Below are 12,027 nucleotides of genomic sequence, written 5' to 3'. Positions count from 1 at the left end.
CAACATAGCAACAGAGACACCCGCACACATTATCGAAGGTGTCACAAAAGTTACAGAAGAGAAAACAACCTCAGTGCTTTTACACAAGTGCTGCATGGTTGCCATGACTGGTAGGGCAGAGAAAGATGGGAACTCGCTGATCTCTGCAGGAATTATTTTCAACCCCGAGGCTGTTTTCCTAAGTTTGTGTTACTGCCGTGGGGATAAGCACACAACTGCTGGGACCCATTTGCAACGCAGATTCGAGCAGTATCGAGCAGGCCATTGAATACAAGCTATTTCAAGGAACTCTAAGGTTTTTCATTCTCTTATCCTCCCTATATACTTGATCCCACTGAATCAGATGTTTCAGAATAACATACATTTACATGATGGTTTAATGCTGGTCTTCCTGTGGAACCAGAATAGTCATGCTGTTTACATCACAACTTGACCATGCTGTTTATGGTGCAGAGCTCAACAATAGGCTGTTTTGAAACTAGTAGATTTTTACTCACCTTGCCACAAATTATATATTTTTTTAATCAAAAGTCTCCAGTCACTCTTCACTGTCCTTTCAGAATTCTGTCAAACCTCCAGTAACAGCGTAACCAGCAACTTGACAACTGAAATCCAATGTACCTGCGCCATCGTTCATCCAATTCTTTTTCTGTTATAGGACTTTTAACGTTGTGGCGTTTAATGGATTTTGCCAACAAACCAGTACTTCTGAATGTCCTGAGAATGGGATTAAGTGGGTTTGAAGTGAAAGTATTTTACGGATGTATACTACGTGTCGAGAGGATTTAGTCAATATCATTATCTTATTTTTGACGGATGCCACGCTTAGCGGCTTTTGCATCTGAGCTCTTCATATATATTGTGCCAATTACTAATAATTTGTTTATCATTTAAAACTCAAGACTCTCACAAATCATCCTATTTTTTGTCATTTAAAACCTTGTTTAGCCAAACCAGCTATATTCAAATACAAACACTGTAAAAAAAAAATCCTTGTTGCACTTAATTTTTTAAGTTTAATTAACTTGAATTTACAATTAATTTAAACTTTCTTGACTAATGAAAAGTTGCTATAAATTATAAAAATAAAGTTAAAATAACTTAATTCAACTTCATTTTTATAATTTATGCAACCACTGGGAGTCAGCCGACATAGGCTTAACTTAGCACCCTCTTGTACGAAACATTATTAATACGCTCCCTTGTAAAGCTCATTCATAGCCGCTATATTTTGCTACTTATATTGTCTTTCGATTTTTCTGTGTTTCCCCTGCTTCTATTAATGTAAAGCTGCTTTGAAACAATTACCAATTGTTAAACGCGCTATATAAATAAAATTTAATTGAATTGAATTCATCACTGGTCAAGAAAGTTGAAATTAATTTTAAATTCAAGTTGACTAAACTTAGATTTTTTTTACAGTGTATGTATTTGAATATAGTAGCTGTAGCTTAATATAATTACAGTATGTTAAATGACAAAAATAGGATGATTTGTGAGTCTTGTGTTGAAAATGATAAACAAATTATTAGTAATTTGTACAATATATATAAAGGGCTAAGATGAAAAGCCGCTAAGCGTTTTTTACAGTGTATATATTCAAAACACACAACAAAATCTAATATTTAAGCTTGCAAAGCATAAAACCACACATAAATAATCAACATACAGCATACAAACATACATAAAACAAACAGTGTATGGACTGCTCTGGGCCACAGGTCATCCTTGTTGATCCCTGCATAGTAAACAAGCGTTGCCTGCCAGTACATTTACATTCATTTATGCATTTGGCATTTGACACTTTTATCCAAAGCAACTGAGTATACATTTTCACTATGTGTGCTCCTTGGGATCAAACCCATGACCTTTGTATAACACAATAGTCTACTAACCGAGCTACAGAAACACTAATATTACTACCAGTTTCCATTCATCTTCCATTGTCACACCAGTATTATTCACTTATATTACTACCAGTTGCCATTCAACTTCCGTTGTCATACCAGTATTATTCACTAATATTACTACCAGTTGCCATTCATCTTCCATTGTCATACCAGTATTATTCACTAAAAGCACATTCACATTAGAAGCGACTTTGTCACTGTGTGTCGCTCATCTCTTTCAAAAGAGGCGTTCCTATATCTGGTTGTCATAAACAAATGAGTAACGTCCACTCCAGTAACTGACTAGAGACGGATGACGTGAACTTCACTGCTTTGTTCTCATTGGTAGTTGCTCCCGTATGTTGCTCATAATTTGCATAAAGTTAAACATTTCTCAACTTTGACGTGCGACTGGACACGTCCATCCAGCCGTCAACGATCACTGTCGCTCGTGTTGCCGGATGCCGCCGGGCTTCCATTGAAATCAATGAGATCGCGTCACTCTGCTACAGCTAGTCGTTGCTAATCTGAATGCAGCTTAAGATTACTACCAGTTTCTATTCATCTTACATTGTCGTACCAGTATTATTCACTAATATTACTACCAGTTGCCATTCATCTTCCATTGTCATACCAGTATTTTTTACTAAGATTACTACCAGTTTCCATTCATTTTACATGTCATACCAGTATTATTCACTAATTTTACTACCAGTTGCCATTCATCTTCCACATTGTCATACCCGTATTATTCACTAATATTACTACCAGTTACCATTCATCTTCCATTGTAGTACCAGTACTATTCACTAATATTACTAGCAGTTGCCATTCACCTTCCACTGTGTTTCTTGTATTATTCACTAGGGGTGTCACGATTCTCCAAATCCTCGATTCGATTACATTTTCGATTCTAAGGTCACGATTCGATCCGATTCTCGATTTTTACATATTTTTTATATGGCATATAATTTAGACAAAAATGATATGCCATTATTTATTATTATTATTATTATAATACTTTAACATTAACATGCACATTGCACAACTCGCATGGGGGTTTGTGGGCTTCACTTAACGCGAGAGCTTGTAGAGAGAGGATTCCTTCTTGCACGCACATGGACTATGCGCGGTTGGCAGTTACATGGATCGGGCGGGCGTGACGAAAAATAATATTTTAATTAAATTCGGGCGGGTGCCGGATCGACTGCTTGTTATTAGCTCTGTCCTTCTAAGCATGCGACATCTGTCTTTCATAGTGGCAGCCTCAGAAGTTCAAGAAGAGAACTGAAACAAAGAGTATAGAAGCACTGAAATGAGACGGTCTAGCCTTCTGAGGACCCAAAATTTGCGTCACCTGCTGCACACGCCCCCAGTAGCGCCCACCGCGCCTGCCAGCAGAAAACAGCAGAGACATTTCTGACTTATTAAAATAAATATGTAATCAGAAAAATATTAATTTATTTTAGAACATATGACACATTGATGTAGATTAATCTATTCAACAGCATATCAAATAATCAACCTAGAAATATACGCAACATAAACAGAATAATATTAACACAAAACATAACTTATAATACTAAAACAGTGACAAGAAAAAGTTTTCTAATAAATACACAGTTTTATTTAATAAAGCTTTTAATTGTTTGGGCTGTTATCCATTCGTTCTATCATTAACAGCGCGGAGAAATGAGGACGCATTTTGACACAGCTCTTATCAACGCTGGCGAAGGAGGAACGTGACAAACTCAAAAAATGAGAATTAAAAACAAAGGAAATAGAAGGTCAGAAAAGGGTTGCCTGGAATAAGTTTTACAAAGTGTTAAATCAGGAGTGCAGGCTATGTATTTTGTGCGTTTAATTTAGTCTATTTATTTATTTATTTTTGTCCCTGTGCGTAAATCGGAGACGGAGTTCCCTGCTGATATTCTAGAGAGCTTTATAGTCTCGCGGCTGTCATCAGCAGCGCCTTGCATCGCCCAGTCAGCGGATGGCGGGCGGGTGCGGTTAAAACTGGTCAGAAACGTTGCGGATGGATGGTGGACGGATGATGAGTTTTGTTATGCGGTTGCGGATGAAATAATAGTCCATCCGCGCATCTCTAACATAGACTTAATCCACATGGACTTAATGCGCGTGTCTTGGACTCATAGCATCTGAAATAAATCCAGCATAATAAGCAGCTGCGCTTCTCTCTGTCTCACGTGCACGTGCTCGCATCTGTCCGAACTCTGAACATAAACTAAAGTAGTAATCCTTATGTATTTGTTCAGTTTTATGCGTTTCATGCAAGCTGAGGCAAACTATCCTTTTGTTTAAAATATAACCCGCTGCATCTTTGCGCCTCCCTCATTATCGCGCACGTGCAGAGAGCTGCACTCTGTCCAAAGTCAGATCACTGGTAATCCTGTTTATGATATGCATTTCAAGGAGTTGTAGCATCCATCGTGTTTAAAATATGATCGCGTTCCGCTGGACAGATGTTTTTAAAGGCATCTCTGAGAGTTTTTTCCTCGCTTGGCAAGCCGACCGGACGTGAAATGGGGGCGTGGCAGCATCGACGATCCCATTTTTTAATTCGAAGTTCGAAGCTGTGACTTAATTTCGATCGATTTCGATTTAAAATCGAAATCGTGACACCCTTATTATTCACTAATATTACTGCCAGTTGCCATTCACCTTCCATTGTCGTTCCCGTTTTATTCACTAATATTACTGCCAGTTGCCATTCACCTTCCATTGTCGTACCCATATTATTCACTAATATTACTGCCAGTTGCCATTCACCTTCCATTGTCGTACCCGTATTATTCACTTATATTACTGCCAGTTGCCATTCACCTTCCATTGCCGTACCCGTATTATTCACTAATATTACTGCCAGTTGCCATTCACCTTCCATTGTCGTACCCGTATTATTCACCAATATTACTGCCAGTTGCCATTCACCTTCCATTGTCGTACCCGTATTATTCACCAATATTACTGCCAGTTGCCATTCACCTTCCATTGTCGTACCCGTATTATTCACCAATATTACTAGCAGTTGCCATTCACCTTCCATTGTCGTACCCGTATTATTCACCAATATTACTAGCAGTTGCCATTCAACTTCCATTGTCATACCAGTATTATTTACCAGGTTCAAGAAATTTCATGAGATAAATATAAAAGTTCACTACCGAGCACACTTTGTTTAAAATATATATAGACACCTGCCACTGGCCCAATTTAAATACAGTCCTACAAGCTTAAGCCAAAATGACTACATATACTGAAATGGCTCCTGCAGGAAATTCCATGGGCTACTGCAAATGTCAGAGATGACTTGAAAGAAATGAAATGGAGGAAATAAGTGAAGCTTGAGGCATGCAGTAAACTGATATAGCCGAAGGCAGCGAAACTTTCAGAGTTGTCAAAAACAAAATCAAAAAACTGGGCGACCTGTCCTTGGGGGGAGAAGGGGGGAATGAGAGTTTTATGCACTTGTTTGCTTCTCAAGAAACAGACGATATGTTGTCTTTCTGCCTTAGTTCTCAAATGAAGTATATTCTTCACTTAGCTGTTTTACAGTCGTCGTATTTTTATCCTGGCTTCAAGACGAATGCATTAAAAATGCAACATCCCTACAGATCTAAGTAGGCTTCTTCCATCTGTAGGTAGATAATTGCAAAAGTTCAACTGGTAATGTCGCAGCAATTATGGATTTCCTCATTAAATCCTTAGCAAATCTTACCAACCAAATTAGAAAAGCTGCTAAATAACTGCAATTTTACTGGTACTTTGTGCAAAGAGCGCTTATTAAGCAGACAAATTCATGCATTAAGAGAAAGATCTAAAACGTGAAACAGCTCTCCTACCATTATTGTTTGCCTCCATACATTATGCACACTTCATCAGCTCATTTCAGACCCACTGAAGCCCCACAAGTCTGAATGTGAACCGATCAGACAGAGTGCGAACTGACCCAGTCACACAATGCCAGTAGGAAGATTACTCAATTACTCGCAGTATACTGCAGAATTACACATTTGGAGCTCTGGTCTGGTCAATGTGCTTCCTGTGTGTTACTTAAATGATTTTGATTTGTCTTTGTACACAGAGGGTCAGGTAGACCTGCTAGTTTGCATTTGCGTGTGTTGCTTCTTTTGAGCTAAAGTAAATATATGTTTTATTCTAATGCTTGTTTTTTAATGTTAGATTGTATTTTTATTCCTGGTTTGTCGTTTAGCATATATCATTTTAGATTTTAATGTCTTTGTAATTTATTGTTTCTTATTTCCACTTATTCGGTTCTATTCTGCCTTTCTAGAGAGGAGAAAAAGCCATTGTACAGATGACAAAAATATCTTCAAATTAAACTTGCTCCCACAACGATAATTGACTATCATCTGTTCTGTCCTAGTTACATGTCAGTCATACTAGAATACTTGTCTGTTTCACATGAGTAATATCCATCTCTAAAACAGTAACTTGACAAATGCAAGAAATCTATACAAGTGCTTTTGAGAATTAAGCACAGATGGTCTATCAGGAGGACAACCTTGTTTCAAATCATACAGATGCTCCAAATTCATTTAATATGATGAAACGGTGTCATTCTCAATTCGCTGTGGAAAAGAAACAGGCTGATTCCTGTTTACAATAGCAATAACAATGATCCCATACGTCAGGGAACGCATATCTTGCCCAGATGATATTCAATCAGTTTTGATCTTAAGTATGTCACTTTTGATTTAGTGATGTCTGCACTCTATTATGTTACTGTACATTGAAGGATCACATTAGCTTTGGATCAACAAAGACACCTTATTTTCAGCTGGGGGCAAGGCTGAAGCATTAACTTTTTGTGTATTATTGAAATAGCTACATAATAGAAGTCTTGTGCTTTATGCTTTAAGATAAAGCAATAGTGACATCTTGTGGCCAGCATAAAGTTTTATTGCAAGAAAAAAGTAGATGTGAACATGAGCATATTGTGTTGCAGAACAAGCATAATGAAAGTGATACATTGCAGGATTTGCTATTTGGGTGGGCTTATAGGAATTTTCTGAGATGTTTAATGTAATGCTACACTATAAAAAAGTTTTTACCTGCAATAAGTAAGTTGAAATTGTTACTTATTTTTTAAGTTAAAGTAACACATATGTTGATTTGACAAAAATGCAGTATATTTTTACACTCTAAAACGTGCACGCTGGGTGACCATGCTGTCTATTCTGGCCCACCTGTAATATTGCTAGAACCTTTTATGGGGTTATTTTTTTCCACTGGAGTGCCGAATACCTCCACTTCACACAAGCTCAGAGTTCTGCTTTCTCCCGGAAGAGACACAGTCACGTAACGCCCATTCAGAACGCTGTCACACCTCAAGACCTCTGTCCCTCCCGCAGGTATGGAGGACACTTTAACACACCTGAATAAAAGTGACAGAAAAGAAAAAAGGGTTAGAAATGACAGAATTGGGTTGTATCACCCTGGTGGGACTCTTTGGAGAACCTCCAGGCAAACTTTCCCAAGATTGTTTTTTGTGGAACCTACAAAGTGGAGCTCCCTAAACGTCATCAGTGCGTTACTAATTGCGTTACTTAGTTAATTTTAATGGAAAGTAATGCTTACGTTACTTTTTAGTTACTTTTTCTTGGCTGAGGCTTGATCTCTTTCAGGCCTTGCAGGTGTTTTTTATGACTGAAAAGTTCTGAATTCAGAAATTGCATATTTCATCACAAAAATGTCGAGCTTTGGCCTGCCATCTCAGTTTCGGACTCAAACTGTTCCCATACAGGCGTGTACGCATAGAGTGCATAATGTGACTACGTTAAGTTTAATTCAGTACTTATTTTTTAATCAAATTAATAAAACTAAAAAGTAACTTGCATTACTTTTTTTGAAAAAGTAACTCAAATATTAATGTGTACATTTAAAAAGTAATGCGTTACTTTACTCGTTAATTCAGAAAAGTAATATTATTACGTAATGCACATTACTTGTAATGCGTTACCCCCAACACTGTTTATCAGACCCACACGCATTGTTGCGTTTACAAGCCTGGCCTGAAGTTAAAGGGGCCAGTGCATGAAAATCTGACTTTTTCCATGTTTAAGTGCTATGATTGGGTCCCCAGTGCTTCTATCAACCTAGAAAATGTGAAAAAGATCAACCCAGTAACCCTACAAGCACATGAAAAAATAGGTCGTTGAAATTTGGCTCTCCTTATGATGTCACAAGGAGCACTTATTATATATACAGAGTTTAGTTCCAACCTTGATCAAACAAACCTGCACAAGCTAATCAAGGTCTTCATGATCACTAGAAAATCACAGGTGATTAGGGTTGGAGCTAAACTCTGCAGTGCTCTGGACCTCCAGGGTAAGATTTGAGGAACCCTGCTATATGATTTATACAATATTCATGTATTTGCCCCCTTACACAGGGTTTGCTTGGCCCTCAGACTCCAGCGAATCTCCGATGTGTACCACAGCTCCGTTCAGCTGTTCAGAGCAGCAATCTGCACGGTTGGTGAGGGCCACAGACACAACTGCATAACTCTGCATCAGATCCAATCTCCACCAAGGATTATTTTCAGTATCCGTCTGGGCACAAGAGCCTTTGTTCAGGTCAGCCTGCCGGTTCCCATCGATGGCATTTTGCGCCAGACTCAGACACTGTGTAGGACCTTGATTCACACTGGACTGGGTGGCTCGTCCAGCCAATGCCACGTTGACCTGATTTGACTGTAATGTTGCCGGCGCGACTGAGACACAAAGATGACAACAAGCATGAGCTGTGCAATTCAAATTTCTCAGACAAACATTACACGTATGACATTATATTTACCTTCAAAGATTGCGTACACCTCGACTTCACACAGTGTCAAAATGCGGTTCTCCCCTGGTAATAGCACATTAACATATCGTCCCTGTACGGGAAGGAACTTAAACTGCTTTGTTGTTCCTGCCTCAATGGAGTTTATTTTTGCAACACTGTAGAGGTGTACAAATCAAATGATTAAATATCATATGCTGGTTCTTCTTTTTACCGTTACACACATTTATTACACGGCTCTCTGGAATACTTGATTTTAATAGGTCCGTCGCAAAATTCCTGAGCTGTGTCCGTGATTCCCTTACTTGAGGAAACATTCTTTTTTAGCGGTGTCCTATATTGAGAGCACTCAATTAACCCCACAATTCATCGCAATAATCAGTGGTTTACAGCTTTTGCAGTCTTGTTGTTGTTTACAACCAAACGAAGTAGGCTAGACTCACAGCTAGAGCACGACTGCTCGTCCACTGAATCTCGCGCCAAATCAATTCTCTCGTCTTCGCGGAAGATGGCGCCCCACTGCAGCACTTCCGGCGAGCTCAAGTTTACGAAATCACTCATTCGAGTTTTCTGATGCCAGGGGCACGTTCAATCTCACACCGGTGCACAACGTTTTGCTACGGTTTCCGGGTTGAACGGCATGTTTCCTTGAAACGGTGTGCAACGGAATGCAACAGGTTTTAGAAGCGTTTTCTCTTGTTTGGTGGGTGTGTCCGAAATGTCAGCCCAATCAGAGGCAAGATGTATAAAACCACGCGATAGTAAAGAGACAGCTCGCTCAATGTTTTCAAGTTGGAATGTTGTCTTTCATTCTGGACGGCAAGGTCAGTGACTGTAACATCGAGGGTATTTTACAGTATTAAACACACATTTATAACGATTTCATCAGGCTTCAAAACATTTATAGAAGATAACAAAGAATGGCCTCTCAGCTACCGTAGTTGCAACTCTTGCGTCATCACAACAGAGTGTTCAATGCATCACCGTTTCAGTTTAATAAACGTTGTGCAACGTTTTGTCGGGGCTGAACGCAGCCCAGGTTTGAATGAAATAATAACAAATGAGCTATTAAAATAATACATATGTATTTCGCGTCCAAATATTTATGTGGCAAGCAGCAGTGTAATAAGCGGTATAATGTACACCCAGCAGTTTGTTATTACAAAAAAAAAAACACAGTACAAACTGTAAAGGGTACAGTATAATAATCTAAATAATAAAATGACACAAGCAATGTGTAGATCTCCCATAGCCTTATTTATATACTACTATATCATTTAAAAGACATTAATTGTAATTTTAACAACGTTCTAACTACATAAATCATAACGTGATTTTGAGGGAATTGCAATAAGGCGCTAAGAAACCTACCCATAAGGAGTTTTTCAGCCAATGGAATCACGCGGGGGTCCTAGGGGAGACCGAATTGCCAGGGGGACCGAATTGCTCATGACACCGGCTCCAGATATGAGATGAAAGGTGGGCCAAGTGATATTCCAGGTTGGCCGGTCGGATTGGGGGGGGGGGTCTTTAATGTCACATGTCTATAGTATTAATATCATATTGTTAGGGTCGTTTGTTATTGTTGTGTTTTCTTCATTTTTTATATTTTTTTATTTAGTAACTTGATATATATATTATTTTTGCATTTGTAATATTTTTTGACCCCTTAACAGACCTTGTATCAATTAAGTAACTTTAGATTTGAAAAAGGGGAGGAGTTATTTTAAAATTACTATTTACATCAAAACAAAGTTGTTACAAACTAAAAATGTAAATTTTATCTAAAATTATGTTTTTCTTAAGAATTATTCTCGTGTCTGTTAATAATATAGTTACAGATTTTTGGCCAAAAGATGGACTCTTATGTGGTGTGGGGGGTGGGCCAAGCCTCTGATTTGGTGGGCCAGGCACACTCTGGCCCAGATAGAAACTAACAGAAACAAATTGGTACTATTTAAGTAAACTCTCTTACAGTCGATTGTTGTTGCCGTTGTTTTCCAGGCTGTTCCCAATGCGAATCTCTGCTCCATTGATCCAATTTGCGCAACAGTCACCTCGGTTAATGACTGACACCATGACAATTTTATAGGGCTTTTGCAGGGTAAGCCTCCACCACGGATTTGTCTTTGAAGTTATGAGTGTGCAAGAATTATTTGCATCATTTGTTGCTTTGTTGCCATCGATGGCTTTGGCAGCACTATTCAACAATTTGAAGGACTGTTGGGCTGTACCTTTCAAAGCAAGGTTTTCTGTAAATGATCATAATAGCAGAATGAAAAATTTAGTTAAAAACTACATGCATCACAGAAGAGTGCTTATTTTTTTCTGAAAGTACAAGAAAACATTCATATATCAAATGAGGTATTGTTTGGCAATTTAAAGGGGACATATCATAAAAATCTGACTTTTCCACGCATGTTTAAGTGCTAAAATTGGGTCCCCAGTGCTTCTATCAACCTAGAAAATGTGAAAAAGATCAACCCAGTAACTTAGTTTTGGTAAATATGTCATTGAAATTTGGCTCCCTTTGTGATGTCAGAAGGGGATAATAATACCTTATTCTGCACTATCCAACCATGGCACTGACATTTAATGCAAATATCAGCTCATTTGCACTTAACAGGACACATACAAAACCAGCACATTTTGCTCACACCTATAAAGTGGCAATTTTGAGTTAAAACTTCACATATGTACTCTGGGGACACCAAAGATTTATTTTTCATCTTTAAAAAGTCTTGCGAAGTGACCCCTTTAATAGAAAATATAATTATTGATTACTGATATTTTTTCTACATATGAAAATGTAGGTCACCTTAGCTCACATCACACAAATAACCACTTTTATCACTAGCTCAATAATGCATTTTTGCAATTCTCTATTTTATTTTCATTTGTTATTAAAAAAAAGGCAAAACTAAACAAATGTTTTCTACCTGTGATTTTAAAAGCTGTAGAAGGTACTGCAGAAAAAAGAACCAACCCAGCCACAGTGATCTCCATTATAAAGCGTATCTCTCTCATTCCTATAAATCAAGAATGAGTAAGTATTTCTACAGGTTGACAAGTCTGTAACATCTCATCTTAGTTTACATAAAAGCATCAAAGATTTTTACATAAGGACAAATCTATACAAAATGAACTATCAATTTTAGATCCATTCAAGGCTCTCATAATAGATACAGTATATGCGATACTTACTGAGGTACAATATGTATTTCTCTACTTCTGGGTCTTCACTGGTTTTGTTTAATGTTGTATTAGTACTGACTACTTTACTGACACCACCCTGTAATCTTGCAATACA

General features: G+C 38.0%; 1 protein-coding gene across 1 annotated transcript; it reads right to left on the bottom strand.

Moving 5' to 3' along the window:
* Nucleotides 1–7,010: 7,010 nt before the first annotated feature.
* Nucleotides 7,011–11,985, bottom strand: LOC129454657 (uncharacterized). Its single transcript, XM_055219222.2, has 6 exons — nucleotides 11,922–11,985; nucleotides 11,657–11,746; nucleotides 10,693–10,969; nucleotides 8,730–8,875; nucleotides 8,322–8,646; nucleotides 7,011–7,308 (listed from the first exon to the last, which is right to left on the bottom strand). Exons 2-6 carry the CDS (start codon nucleotides 11,742–11,744, stop codon nucleotides 7,107–7,109), a joined length of 1,038 nt encoding a protein of 345 aa, XP_055075197.2. The 5' UTR covers nucleotides 11,745–11,746; nucleotides 11,922–11,985; the 3' UTR covers nucleotides 7,011–7,106.
* Between the last annotated feature and the right edge of the window lie 42 nt (nucleotides 11,986–12,027).

The sequence above is a fragment of the Misgurnus anguillicaudatus genome, chromosome 20 (genome assembly GCF_027580225.2).
Source record: "Misgurnus anguillicaudatus chromosome 20, ASM2758022v2, whole genome shotgun sequence".
In the NCBI taxonomy this organism is placed as follows: Eukaryota; Metazoa; Chordata; class Actinopteri; order Cypriniformes; family Cobitidae; genus Misgurnus; species Misgurnus anguillicaudatus.
This window is presented reverse-complemented; position numbering and strand designations above follow the sequence as displayed.

Coding starts and splice junctions, on each gene's coding strand:
- LOC129454657 (XM_055219222.2), bottom strand. CDS start 11,744: ATGAGAGAGATACGCTTTATAATGGAGATCACTGTGGCTGGGTTGGTT. Junction 10,970..11,656: donor TACAGCTTTTAAAATCACAG/GTAGAAAACATT, acceptor GATCATTTACAG/AAAACCTTGCTTTGAAAGGT. Junction 7,309..8,321: donor GAGGGCCAAGCAAACCCTGT/GTAAGGGGGCAA, acceptor ACTTTTATTCAG/GTGTGTTAAAGTGTCCTCCA.